The sequence below is a fragment of the Spinacia oleracea genome, chromosome 5 (assembly GCF_020520425.1).
Source record: "Spinacia oleracea cultivar Varoflay chromosome 5, BTI_SOV_V1, whole genome shotgun sequence".
Lineage (NCBI taxonomy): Eukaryota > Viridiplantae > Streptophyta > Magnoliopsida > Caryophyllales > Amaranthaceae > Spinacia > Spinacia oleracea.
The window spans coordinates 116,920,237-116,934,127 of NC_079491.1; the positions used below are offsets into that span (position 1 = coordinate 116,920,237).

The 13,891-nt window shown below is 41.4% G+C and overlaps 1 protein-coding gene across 1 annotated transcript; it reads left to right on the forward strand.

The window, feature by feature from the left end:
- The first annotated feature begins 1,581 nt into the window (after positions 1-1,581).
- LOC130461807 (uncharacterized) lies at positions 1,582-2,388 on the forward strand. The gene is made up of 3 exons (XM_056830028.1): positions 1,582-1,623; positions 1,718-2,164; positions 2,239-2,388. The coding sequence occupies exons 1-3, from the start codon at positions 1,582-1,584 to the stop codon at positions 2,386-2,388; spliced, it is 639 nt and encodes a 212-aa protein (XP_056686006.1).
- Positions 2,389-13,891: the final 11,503 nt, after the last annotated feature.

The following is a 13,891-nucleotide window of genomic DNA, read 5'->3' on the forward strand; positions in this document are numbered from 1 at the left end:
ATTATCCTATGGCGTCGAGGAACCTCTTCCTTTTTGGACTCCTGGATCCTATAGTGTCGAGGAGCATCCATTCATGTTGCTCGGTTGGAGTCTTTTCTTCGTGTGTAGTCCACCTTGCGCCGTCGAGGAGCGTCACGGGGTCCATACCGTGACATTCGGTCGAGGACCTCATATTGCGAGCGAGCATGCATTAGCCCCAAGTGTGGCGGAACTCTATGGCCTCGGCCAAGAAGCGTTGATGATGCCATCCTATATGGCGATGGAGGGGGCCTCCTTGGTATAGGAATTTCGGATCTTTGGGCGAGGAACCCACCTCGCCGTCTGAGTGGGAATTCATGGTCGAGGGACCTCCATCGGTCGAGGAACCTTCCTTTGTCGAGGAGCGTCCCTTCGGGTTGGTGCGATAGGTCATTGTCGTCCGAGTAAGGACTCGTAGTCAAGGTAGAGTAGGAACTCACGGTCGAGGAACCTACTTTTCCACGGCCGAGGAACCTACTTTGCCGTCCGAATGGGAATTCATGGTCGAGGGACCTCCATTGGTCGAGGAACCTCCCTTTGTCGAGGAGCGTCCCTTTGGGCTTGTGCGACGTGAGGTAGTAGGGGAAACCCACTCATCGAGGGTTTGGTCGGAGGGATTAACGATATCCCCTTTTACTTTGTTGCCCGAGTAGGAACTCATGGTCGAGGAACCTACTTTGTCATCCGAGTAGGGATTCATAGTCGAGGAACCTCCTGCGGTCGAGGAACCTCCTTTGGTGGAGTTCTTTGGCTTTTGGTCGAAGACCCTATATAGGATGGTCGACTTAAATAGAGATCCCCCAACGACACCACGGTCGATGGCTGCGTCGTCGAGGAAGATCCTAGGCCCACGTGATGAAGCTTGGTCAAGGACCTTCTCCTTTCGAGTGTTTGCTTGGTCGGGGAAATGAATGGACTTGGTCGAGGAACATCTCTCATGGGATGGGCCTCACCTTGCGTTGTCGAGGAACACTTTGGGTTCACATTATGGCATTCGGTCGTGGGCCTCATGTGTTGAGCACCTCGCTTGGTCGAGGAACCCTTCGAATCCGGTCGAGGGACCTTCCTTCGTCCCTTCTGCTTTTGTCGAGTCGGATCGTGTGTCATAGGAGTGTCAAGGAGGCTTTGCCGAGGAACTTTCTGGATTTGTCGACTTGATTTAATTTTAAGTAGAGAGATAATTAGCTCTTCACGTTGAGATTTTTGAGTGACTAATAAGCCCCAAGGGTAAGTTTGATGTCCGCATGAGATAGGTCGACCTCTATATGAGGAGGATGCCCTTTAAGAAAGGTCTTTGGACACTTAAACGATATGCTTAAGTATGCCTTGGAAAAAGGTCTTTGGACACTTAATCAGATTTTAAGTGTACTCTTCGAACATCTTATTTGAGCGAGGAGCTAATGAGTCCCGAGAGTTCGAAGAGGTATTCAGTAAAGGGTTTCGCTCTTCGTGTCGAAGAGTAAAAGTTTGTAACAACAACGGTGGTGACGTGGCACCGATTAGGCGATGGATATAAGATGACATGGAGTCGATAGTGGTGTGACAATCCATTTGGACAAGGCCATGGTGGGCCGCTTCGCCACGTCGTCTAAGTCTGAAGATCAGGTTAGTAAGCCAACGCGGGCTTTGTAGGTTATGGGCTTGTTAGAGCCTCAGGGTTATTTCCCTAGTTTCTTTTATCTAATTCTTCCATGGACAGGATCCTAAAAAACTCAAGAGGAAGAGAGCGCCTGCCGATTCGGTTCCGACGGTTGCTCTGACTGAACCGGCGCCAAGGAAGGTGTCTCGTGCCGTGTCGACGATCGCTGTTTCGGGTTCCAAGGGAACGAAAGCCGCTAAGAGAGTGGTTCCTACCCCTCTTAGTGTTTGTCTCGACGAGGGGGAGAGGCGCCAAGCCCCAGCGTCCGAGGATGGTCGTGAACTATCTTCTAAGTATCTCGCCGAGGAGGCTTCTTTGGCTCGGGGGTCTTTGATGTGTCTTTTGACAGATGATGGAGGTTCGAAGCCTTTTGCAGAGCTTCTCGCTAATCTGAAGAATCGGCGTATGAGCAAGGCGATGAATGAGTTGTTTACTCCTGCCAATGATGCTCATTTGTCCTCCCTTGGGAAGTTTGAGACCGATGCCCTTCATGAGAGTTGGGTTGAGGTAAGTTTCTCGATATAGTTCCCTCTTCTCTTTTTGAATCTTTTCTATTCCTCTAACTAGATTTTCCATTTCAGTTTTCCATCAGGATGATGACTTACACACGTCGATGCTACAATGGGGTTGCGGATGAGGTAGAGAAGCTGACGGACGAGATCGGGAAACTTCAGGAGAAAGAGAAGATGCATTTTTCGGAGGTAAGTGAGCTGAAGAAGAAGCTTCACTAGACTGAGTCCGAGTTGGACCGCGCTAAGAGGAGCATCAAGAATGACGAGGGGGAGCTTCAGCAGGCCAAGGATGATATGCCAAGGCTAAGGAAGAGGCAACGACTTTCCAAAGTCAGCGTGACTCCGTTAATCGGGCATTGAAGGATGTGAAAGCTGAGTTGGAGGTCGTCAAGGGTCGTCTGAAGACCTCCGAGGCTATGGTTGGTGAGATTTTGAGTTCGCAGAACCGTCTCAAGGAGAAGATCGTCGAGGAATGGAAGAATCCAGAGGAGGGTGAGGCTCATAATGTCGAGATAGGTCTTGAGGCGACTACTTTTGTTACTTCAGATATATTGCGTCGAGTTCAACTTGCTTTGGCTGAGTTTGCGCCCAGTATTGGTTGGGATGAGATACAAGGGAAGTATGATTCTATTTTGGCCAAGGAGCGAGAGGATCTTAGGGCTCAGCTGGTTGCTTAGGACAAGGTTGATGGAGGCGAGGTCGATTCGTCTGACTCTGATTCTGCTAGTACTTCGGGTTCTGACTCGAGCAGTAGTGGTGATGACGACGTTGGTAGCCATGTTGATGTCGTTGACCCTTAGGCAGATGATTGTGCTTTTCTTGTGTTGCTTTTGTAGATTTCTTTCCGTATTTAGTATGATGTAATGTCTGAATATTTGAACATTCGGTCCTTCGTAGAGGAACATTGATATTTGAACTAAGTTTGGTCCTTCGTAGAGGAACATTGTCAAGAAATTAAATCTAAGTACTTTTCGAGATTTTTGGCTCAAAACTTTCTTTCGTTTCATTCAACATAGCCTTACACTTTATTTATTACAATGATGAAGTTATTTATCACTTTGGCGACAATGCCCCTATTATGCCTCTAGCTACATCATTGCTATTAAATACGTACCGGACACTTTAGACGCAGAATTTTTTGAGGTTATCGGCATTCCATGGTCGAGGAAGGTGCTTGCCTTTGGTGTCGACTAGGTTGTAGGTCCCAGGTCGAAAGACTTTTGCAATCTTGTAAGGGCCTTCACAGTTAGGTCCCAATTTTTCGAGAGTGCTTCTTCGGCCAGTTGCCTCGACTTTCCTTTGTACCCAATCTACTTCGTGCAGTGGCCGAGGGAGAACTCTTTTGTTGGAGTACCGAGCAATCTTCTGCTTATAGGCAATGGACTTGAGCAGAGTGTTTCCTCTTGTTTCCAGGAGCAAGTCGAGATTAACCCTTTTTTTGGCTTCATTTTTCTCGTAATCATAGTAAGTGACTCGGGGTGAGGGAATGCCAACTTCGACGGGAAGGACGGCGTCGCTTCCATAGACAAGTGAAAAAGGAGTTTGCCCGGTAGATTCTTTGACGATGGTTCGAGTCGACCACAAGACACCAGGTAGGTCATCGACCCAAGAACCACTAGACCCCTCGATCATTGTCTTGAGTCCATTTAAGATAATCTTGTTAGCAAATTCTGCTTGGCCATTGCTTTGGGGCCTTGAAACCGACGTGAACCGAGTTTGTATGCCGAAGCGATCACAGTATCCTTTGGTGGCTTTGCTGTCAAACTGTCGACCATTGTCTGATATGAGTGTCCAAGGGACTCCAAATCTCGTGAAGGGCATCACTTTGTAGCAATATACTCCTTGGCTGGTGATGAAGGCAGTGTGAGCTTGGTCTTTTTCGGACATGGGAATCTGATGATAGCCTGCATTGGCATCCATGAAGCTGAACAGGTCGTGTCCAGCCGTGGAGTCGACGAGCCTGTCAATTTTTGGCAGAGGATAGTCATCTTTGGGGCAAGCTTTATTTAGATCTGTGAAGTCGACGCACATTCGCCAGGTTCCGTTTGGCTTCTTTACCAAGACCACATTAGAGAGCCACTCTGAGTATTGACACTCCCGGATGAACCCTGCCTCCAACAATTTGTGGATTTCCTCAGCAGCAGCTTGGCTGCGCTCTAGGCCTTGATGCCGCAACTTCTGTTTGATTGGTCGATGACCTTCTTTGATGTTCAGTTCGTGCACCATAGTTTGTCGGTCGATGCCCGATATTTCCTTGACCGAGAAGGCAAACACATCCCTGTATTCTCGCAGAATAGCAATGATTTTACCTCGTAACTCTTCGTCTAGGTTCTTTCCAACCCGAACAGTATGTAGCGGATCTTTGTCGAGTAAGATCTCCTCATCTTCCTCGGCTGGTCTAGGGCGGGCATAATGTTTTGGATCTTCGCCAAGGAATACACCTAGATCGTCAGCCGAGGACCCTTTTTCCGCCGAACGTCTCTTCTTCAGAGGGGGTTCTGTACTTGAGATCGAGTTTTTCTCATTCTTGAAGCTGTTGTTGTAACATTGTCGAGCAGATCGCTGATCCCCATAGATTTTTCCGACTAACCCGTTGTCTGTTTCATATTGGAGAAGGAGTTGATAGGTTGAGATGGAAGCCTTGATTTTGTTTAGCAGAGGTCTCCCCACTATTATGTTGTAGGGCAAGGGTGTGTCGACGACCATGAAGTCTATGGGAAGGATTTTTCCTTTTCCTTTTTCTCCGATACAGACGGGGAGTTTGATCATGCCGACGGGGTATACTGATTGACCACCGAATCCTACGAGGGGTTGGCTGATGTCGTTGAGGTCACTTTTCTTGTAACGTAGCCTCTGGAGGCATTCAAGAGTTAGGATGTCAGTCGAGCTTCCACTATCAATCAACACCCTCTTTACTGTTCGGTTGGCTACCTTAATTTCAACGACTAGGGGATCATCGTGCGGGGCACGGATAATTCGAGAGGGGTCCTCTTGGAACGTTATTGGTGGACACTTGAGGTCTGATGAAGGTGCTTCGACGTCGAGGATCTGATGGGTTAGTGCGTGCAAGTGTCTTTTTCTGGCGTTGTCGGTTAGGCCACCATATGCGAGACCCCCGGCTATCACCCCAACATATCCCTCGGTATGATCGCTCTGGACATCTGATCCCTTGTTATCTTCCTTCTTGCCAGAGGAGGAACCCTTCAAATATTTGTTCAACTTTCCCTCGTCGGCGAGTCTGTCCAAGGCCCTTTTCAATTCTCGACAGTCCTTGGTGGTGTGTCCGCACTCTTTGTGGAACTCACACCAAAGGCTCTTGTCTCTTTTGGACGCGGGGGTCCTGATCGGGGTTGGACTCGGCAACAACGACTTTTCCTTGATGTCAAGGTATATCTCCCTCCTGTTATTGTTATACCGAGGATCGTTTCCATTGTCAGTTTCTCTGGGTTTCTTCTCTTTTTCTCGTCCAACGACCTCTTTTCTCCTCTTAAGGTCAGTCTCGACCGACGGATTGCAGATTTCCGCGGATTGAATGTATCTCTGAGCCCGGACCATTGCTTGGGGCAGGGTAGATATTTGCTCGTCGGCCAAGACCCAACGAAATCGGCTTCCTGCCTTTAGCCCGGTCATGAGTGCGGTGAAGGCAACGGAATCTTGCAAGTTTGGTATGTTCAAGGACTCGTCATTGAATCTCTTGATGTATTCCTTGAGACTTTCATTGGGCTGCTGTCGGACGGACATGAGATGCATACTGGTCTTCTTGTATACTTGTCCGGCAATGAACTGTGATTTGAATAGAGATTCGAGCACTGAGAATCTCGTGACGACACCGGCCGATAGCCCAGAGAACCATGAGAGAGCCATCCCTTTGAGAGTGGCGGGGAAGAACCGGCACCATGCCGCTTCATCTCCTGTTTGGACAGTCATTCGGGCCTTGTAGGCATCCATGTGGTCATTCGGGTCAGAGGTCCCGTCATATGGGTCGATAGAGGGCACCTTGACTTTGTTCGGGGTTGGTGCTTCAATGATCTGCCTACTAAAAGGACTTAGGAAGCTGAGGTTGTCGAGCTGCACCTCATCTCGAGGGAGGGTTGGTTCTCGTCTCCCGGTCCGAGGAGGTTCTCTCCCTGTTTGGGTGTGTCTATCCGCCCTTCTTCCAGATGTGATTGAGTTTTCCTCTTGATCTCGTTCTCGAGAGGATCCGTGTCGAGATCTTGGAGGTTCCACTGGGGTGGGGGAGCGTCGAGGGTGATCAAGGGACCTTCTCGAACTCTCATGTTGAGAGTGAGTAGAGACCCTCCTGGCGTCGAGCTCGCCTCTCCTGAGTCTTCGTTGGACAATCACATTTCGAGCATCGCTTCGGCCATGCCTCTGGGGTGGCGGGGGGAGGCTTCTCGATGTCTGGTATCTCCCTGTGTGTCGAGGAGGATTCAGTGGTAGTTCATGGTCTCTTTCGGACCGAGGAGGACCTCTCGTAGAGAATGTGCTTCTAGGGGGCTGGAGGCGTGATCTTGTCTCCCGCTGGTCTAGGACCTCCTCCGATGACCTTGGTTGCCCTCTGGGTCGAGATGGGCCTTCATTACCATCCCGGAGGTTCAACACGGCGGCCCTGAGGCTGCGCTCCAAAGTGTCATTGAACTGCTCAGCCAGTCTCCTTAAGTCTTCCTGTGTGACGGGCAAAGGTCCCTCGACTTCTCCATGAGGTTGCGGGTCGCTGGCATGGATCGACTCGAGCACGTGATCGTGTCGAGAAGACAGCACTGGACCATGACGCGACTGATCATCGACATGTCTGGAGGCCGAGGACCTTCCTTGAGAGGGTGACTGGGTAGGTGAGGGATGTCGAATGGGTGACGGTCGTCGAGCACGTCTGGTGTTCACCATGGCTTCTTGTTAAGCGTTCCCCACAGACGGCGCCAAACTGTTTCTGCCTGAGAAACTATGAATATAATAACTTGGGGATTAACGTAACCGATGACGTATTTGACCGTGATTTCCTTATATCCGACCACCTGTGTTACCGTTTTTAGATAGTCCCTGAATGTATCCGAGGAACCTTCGTATGATAATTAAAATTAGATAAGTTGTTGTTAAGTGAGAAGAACTAGAGAGAGAGTGACTGATTTGCTTTTTTAGGTAATGATTAGATAGATCTTTTTAATGATTACAGCAGAGTATTTATATGATTACACGGGGGTAATTATGTAATTACGTCTATTTTTAGTGAACAACTGTCCTTCTTGGTTCCTAAATAAGAAGGGCATTTTTGTCTTTTTACATTGAGTTGGGCTGACCAAGTATATGGGCCCAAACAATTTGTTTTAAGTTATTAGATGATTAATGATTATATAACGAGAACCATATGTAAATAATAGATATACAATATATGTAAATCTATAAGAAATTAAGAATATAACTCTTTAAGTTAACACGAAATTCAACTTACTAAATAATAACGATTATAGTGTATAAGAACATACATCATAATATATACTCCAAATATAGTTAAACAACTACTCCGTATAACTTATCACAACAATTCTTCAATTTACTAGTAGTCCTAACAGGTTTAAAGAACATAGTATTCATTTTTATATCATGAATTTGATCATATCATTAGACATTTAATGATTATTACATGTATACAAGTACTTGATTAACAAGAAATAGGTAATTGAAACTGATAACGCTATATCGAGATAACATATACATTAAAGTATGAAACAATAAATCTATGAGATTGTATCAGTCGACAGAAAACCAAACACGACCAATATGTCAAGTGTTAACGATCATAATGACATATAAGAACGCAAAATTCACAAGACATTAACGTACTCTACAAGTGTAAGAATTGAAAGTATAACAACTAGGCGGAAATAACTATTAGGAGTTGGATTATATCATTAAACATTGGTCAATTATTACTAGTATACAAAGTACTTAATTGTAAATAGTTAATTGGATCTGATAACATTATAATGAGACACATGCAGGGACGTAATCTATGAGATCTCTTTTAGTTGACTATATATCATTAGAGATCAATGTGTTGAACGACTAATTAATACGAAATATATATTCTATAGAGCACTTCATATAACTTATACTCGTATAAGACTATAAGTATCCAACAATACAATACGTAATAAGAACCAATATGTAATTATTATATTCCGATCTGTATTAGGTTTGAAACCAAATACAACCCGTTGACCACATCTAGGCACTGTTCTTTTGGACTTGTTTTGACTTATTTCAGACAAAATAAGTTTAGATAAGTTCACTTAAGTTCAGATAATATAAGTTCAGCAGAAATAAGTTTTGTTCAGACGTTTTCACACACAAATTAGTTTATTTCAGACAAAATAAGTTTTAATAAGTTCAGATAAGTTCAGTCAAGTTCAGATAAGTTCATTTAAGTTCATACAAATTACTTCCGAACTACTACTAGTATCCCACCTTTCCACATGGTGAGCTACTGTATTGCCTACCCTTTTCACATGGTAGGGAGAACTCGTGTTCGATCCCCCGCAACAACAATTGCGAGGGGACTGGAACCTATCCACCCATAACTTGCCCCGAATCCGGATTAACCCTAAAGGTAAACCGAGTGCTAACACACAAAAAAAAAGTTTTAGTTTGACAAATTAATATTTACGAATTAAATTGAACCAAAAGGATGCTTTATTAATTTTCAAAGTCACAAAGAGAAAACATAATCCACACAACTCTCTTCAATGAAAATCACACCGTTGATTAAACAAAATCAACGGCTCTCAACAAATCACCCCCCAATACACAGATCGTGACCTTACTATAAAAACTTACTCCTTAAAACCCTTTACCCTCAACCTACCCGCCTCCCACTCCTCTTCTCTCCCTCCCTCCCTCTTTTTCAAGCTGCTCTTCCCTTCTCTGCTTTTCGGACCTCCAAACCCCACCAACCAGCGCTATTGACGACCGCCTACCATATGCGTCGTCCGAATACCCCATCAGACAACACCGAAACCCCCTTAATATTCCTCCTGTTGATTAGCCATAGAAACCCCAAAAACCCATTAAAAATTTGCAAGCAAGCCGTCAATTAATCTCAAATGTTCCCGGTTCGTTGTCAATTGTTGAGCGAGCATTTTTGTGGTTAATGATTTTATGGTTCCGGATCAATTTGTAATCACAATTAACAACGAATCCAATATTTTGTAATTATGGAGCTAGTTTAAGAATAATGGACGCTGTTCTGAGTACTGTAGTTTCTATTTGCATTTAAGAATTATAATAACAACTCTCATTTAGTAAATATCCTTTTAATTAGTAAAGTTAATAGGTTAACAATTACTTAATTTTAAATTTATTTAATATTACTAAATAATACTACTAGTTGATAAAGCTTGTATAAAAATACTTGATGCAATATACACCAAGTTTTAAAAACAATATAAGCCTGAGTCAATGACAATTTTGTAGCAGTCAAGCTGTATACATTGTATCTACCTTAATATATTATGATATACCATGTAATCAGAGTGCTAAATATAAACTGTGCAAATTTATACTTCATATTTACATTTATGGATAGTAAACATAGAATTTAATAAAGTAATTATAACGTTCTAAGTACTTTATAAGTAAAGAAAAGTGAAGTTAACTAAATTAGATTATCAATTCAATATTCTATTTTGAATTAGAAAGGGAAAATAGGTTGTTAAGTAAAAATAAATAAATACATGAATTTGAGTAATAAAAAATTTGAAGTTAAAATTAAGTGGGTCGGATATAGATTAGGTTAAAACCATGATGGTTCAATACTAGTTTGGTTAGTAATTGTTCGGGTGAAATCAAATCGGGTCAAATAGGTGTCGGGTGGAGTTTAGGTCGGGTCAAACCGGTGTCGATTAGATAACAATTCGGGTCAAACCAAATCGGGTCAAATCAGATATTTATCGGGTAAAATCGGTGTCCGGTGAAGTTATGGTCGGGTCAAACCGGTGTCGGGTGGAGTTTGGGTGGAATCCAAGCGGTGACAGGTGAAGTTCGAGTCGGATCAAACTGGTTACGGGTAGAGTTCAGATCGGGTGAAACGGATGTCGGGTAGAGTCCAATCGGTTAAAGATCGAGTATGGGTCCTGAATTTTCCGGGTCAAACCAGTTCGGTTAGAGTTCGAACCAGGTGATGTTTTCGGGTCGGGTCAGCTTTTGACACCTCTAATCTGAATAGCTTCTCTTACAAGGATCCCCCGTGCAAAGTATCTAAACTTATTTAAATTAATTTTTTTTTCCCTATTATTTTTTAGTTTGAACACAAAACAATATAAAATTACCACAGCGGTGCGTTACCCACAGCGGTGGGCCTAAACAAGAGGATAAGTAGCATATCCCCAACCTGCCAAAGGTGCGAAAGGGAGGAGGAGAGTGGCCTTCATTCGGTTTGGAGTTGCAAGAAAGTAGTGGGTGTTTGGGAGGTAGAGGAAATGTCATGTATGATGGAGTGTCCACGTGTGGGTACAACGAGAGATTGGGTGAACTGGTGGACAACATCTATATCAAGGGAGGAAGATGTTAGTAAGGTGGCCATGGTGGCGTGGACGAATTGGAACGAGAGAAACACCATAATTCACGGCGGGCTGGCGAGGCCGCCAGAGGAGATTGTTGCAGCGGCTGTGTCATTGCTGGATGCGTTTTTGGAAGCTAGAGAAGTGCATGGGGCTGAGAGTAGAATGCTGGTAGCAGGCGAGAGGGGTAGCAGGAGGGGTACGAGGCAACGCAGCGAGGCAGTATGGCAAGCGCCTGTGGGTGCAAATGCAAAACTGAATGTAGATGGGGCAACATTTAAAGGAGTGGGGGTTGGGATGGGCATTGTGATCAGGGATGGTGGGGGGGTGGTCTTGCGTGCGGCATGCCAACAGGTACGGCAGCCATGGGAGGTGGCAATAACGGAGGCAAAAGCAATCGTGTTAGGATTGAAGCTAGCAATTCAAGGTGATATAAGAAGGCTGGAGGTAGAGTGCGATAATTTGCAAGTGGTTGAGTTGATCAACAACAAGAGCAATGAAGGCAGCTATTTGGGTATGATAGCAAGAGAGATTAGATCGATAGCTAGCTGGTTTGATTTCATTAGTTTGGCACATGTATTTAGAGAGGCCAATTTGGCAGCCCATACAATGGCACACCTTAGCCCATTAGAGTTTACTACTAGAGTGTGGATGGGTGGATGTCCTAGTATATTGGATGATGTAATTGCTTCGGATTTTGCTTGATCAATAATGAAAACTAACGGATGCGACCGTTTTCTCAAAAAAAAAAAAACAATATAAAATTTATCATTTTATTGGTTAAACTAGATTTTAGCCCGTGTGATGCACGGATTCTATTAAATTGTTATGTTTAAATCGAACTCCTATGTATATAGCAATTTTACATATTAGATTAGTTTTTTTATTTTGCATTGAATTTTATTTAGATTTATTTTTTAATTATGAGAGTGTTTGTTTTTTGATGAAATTGTACATGCGTAATATTAATAATTAATTAATAAAAATATCTACGTGACACTTAATTATTTATCTATGTGGCACTCGACTTTTTTAATTCAAAATTAATTTTGAAATCTTATTTTTCTTCCGCCGGAACCATTAGATTTCCTACGGGCGCTCTAGTATTAGATTAATGTTTGATTTTAAATTGAATTATATTTATTTTATTTTAGATTAGTGTTTGATTTTGGATGAATTTTATTTTATATTTATTTTTTAATTTTTAGAGCGTTTGATTTTGGATGGAGTTGTATATTACTAATTAATTAATTAGAATATCTACGTGGCACCTAATTAATTATCTACGTGGAAATCGATTTTTTTAATTCAAAAATAAATTAGAAATCTTATTTTTCATTGGCCGAAACCATTAGTAATCCTAGGTGGCGCTCTAATATTTCAGCAAATATGCCTTCTTTATTAGATGTGACACATATTATATGATAAAAAGCTATAATTCACTGCTGGAGAAAAAAATTGGAAAAAGTAACTCTACGAAATACAGTAGTATTTTTTGAAATTTTTCATTATATTGAATAATAATTTGTACTACAGTATTTACATAGAATTCTTTAATAAGTCTAATAGTTACATCAAAGCTAAATTCTTTGTACAATACATAATTAGAGTTTTAATATTACATTCTTTAAAATTTATCCCTAACATAATTAAATCCTAAGTTTGTTTATGCTTATTAGGGAATATTAAATTGCCAATTTGTATACTTTTTCAAAAACGGGTTAGAAAAATATCACACTTCCAAAAAAAACAAAAAGTGTGACCCCACTGATTACCAATTGATTTTAATACTATTCCCTCCGTCCCTTTGCACAATTTTAACTGGACACGCTTACAAATGCACAACTTTGACCACCAATATCTTTAACTACATGTTATAAAAACTTATAAAAATATTAATAATTTGAAAATATATATTAAGATTAACCCAACAATATATTATATACTAACATTTATTTTCATATACTAGAAATAAAATAGGGGAAATGTGAGTTATGTGAATAATGCAAAAATTCAAAACGGTACGAGTATTAAGGAACAGAGTGAGTACTACGTAATTTGGTAAGGCTAGACCAGCTCTTGGCTAGCCATTTTCTTAGGTGTCTAATTATCTTTCACTATCTTTCTATTTTCACAGCGAAATGGCGTCGAAGACATTTTACTACTCCTTCTCTTATATGCTGCCCTATATGGAGTAGTTTGTCACATAAAGATAAAAAATAAGATATCGTTGTTTAGCACAGTATTATTTTTATTACTAGATTATATTTCGTGTGTGCACGGTCATTCTAAATTATTATTTAACCATATTATTTATTAAATATTTCCCCCTTAAGCTCATGCATAATTAACAAATCTTGAACACACTCATTTAAGTATCTAATATAAAATTTTCTTCCTACCACACATTACATATTTTATATGTTTAATATGCTAATTTGATCAAAATATTTAGCAAATATATTTTCCATTAATGATATACCAATTTGACTAAAATATTTCCAAAATAGTTTTAGATAAATTATTATTATGTGTTATCTATTATTGTATTCTATAATCCGATATGTTTTATTCCATACATAAACAGTCTATAAGAAATTTAGAAAATAAATAAGATATATTTTAGGATACATAAACCATTTATAAGAACTGCATGAAAATAAAGATACGTAATATATTTTAGGAATATGTTTTTGGCGGGAAAAAATTGCACCAGAAAATGACATGTGACATTTCAGATGTCTACTTTAGTGCATACTACGTATTAATAGAAGTTTGAGTTTTTTTTAACGTTTACTAATTCGAACACTATATTTGTTTTCTCTTCTTTTATAAAATTATAGTGATTTCTATTGATCAAACTTGATATTTACTTTTACACTGGACACCCCAGCAGATGGCAAGCAACAAATCCGTAAAATGTTTTACTTGCAACACATTTTTTTTATACTACACATACTTCATTTTGTTGTATTTTAACCATCTATAACTTAAGAAAAAAAGTATTAATGTGAGATCTTGTTAGTTTTGTCTTAATGTATATTTTTCAAATACCATTTTTTGAACTTTTACTTATCTATAATTAAAGATATTAATTGTTCAAGTTAAAAGAAACGGATGAAGTATTTCTTAAACAATCAGTGAAATCAATTCAAGGAGTAAATCAGCAT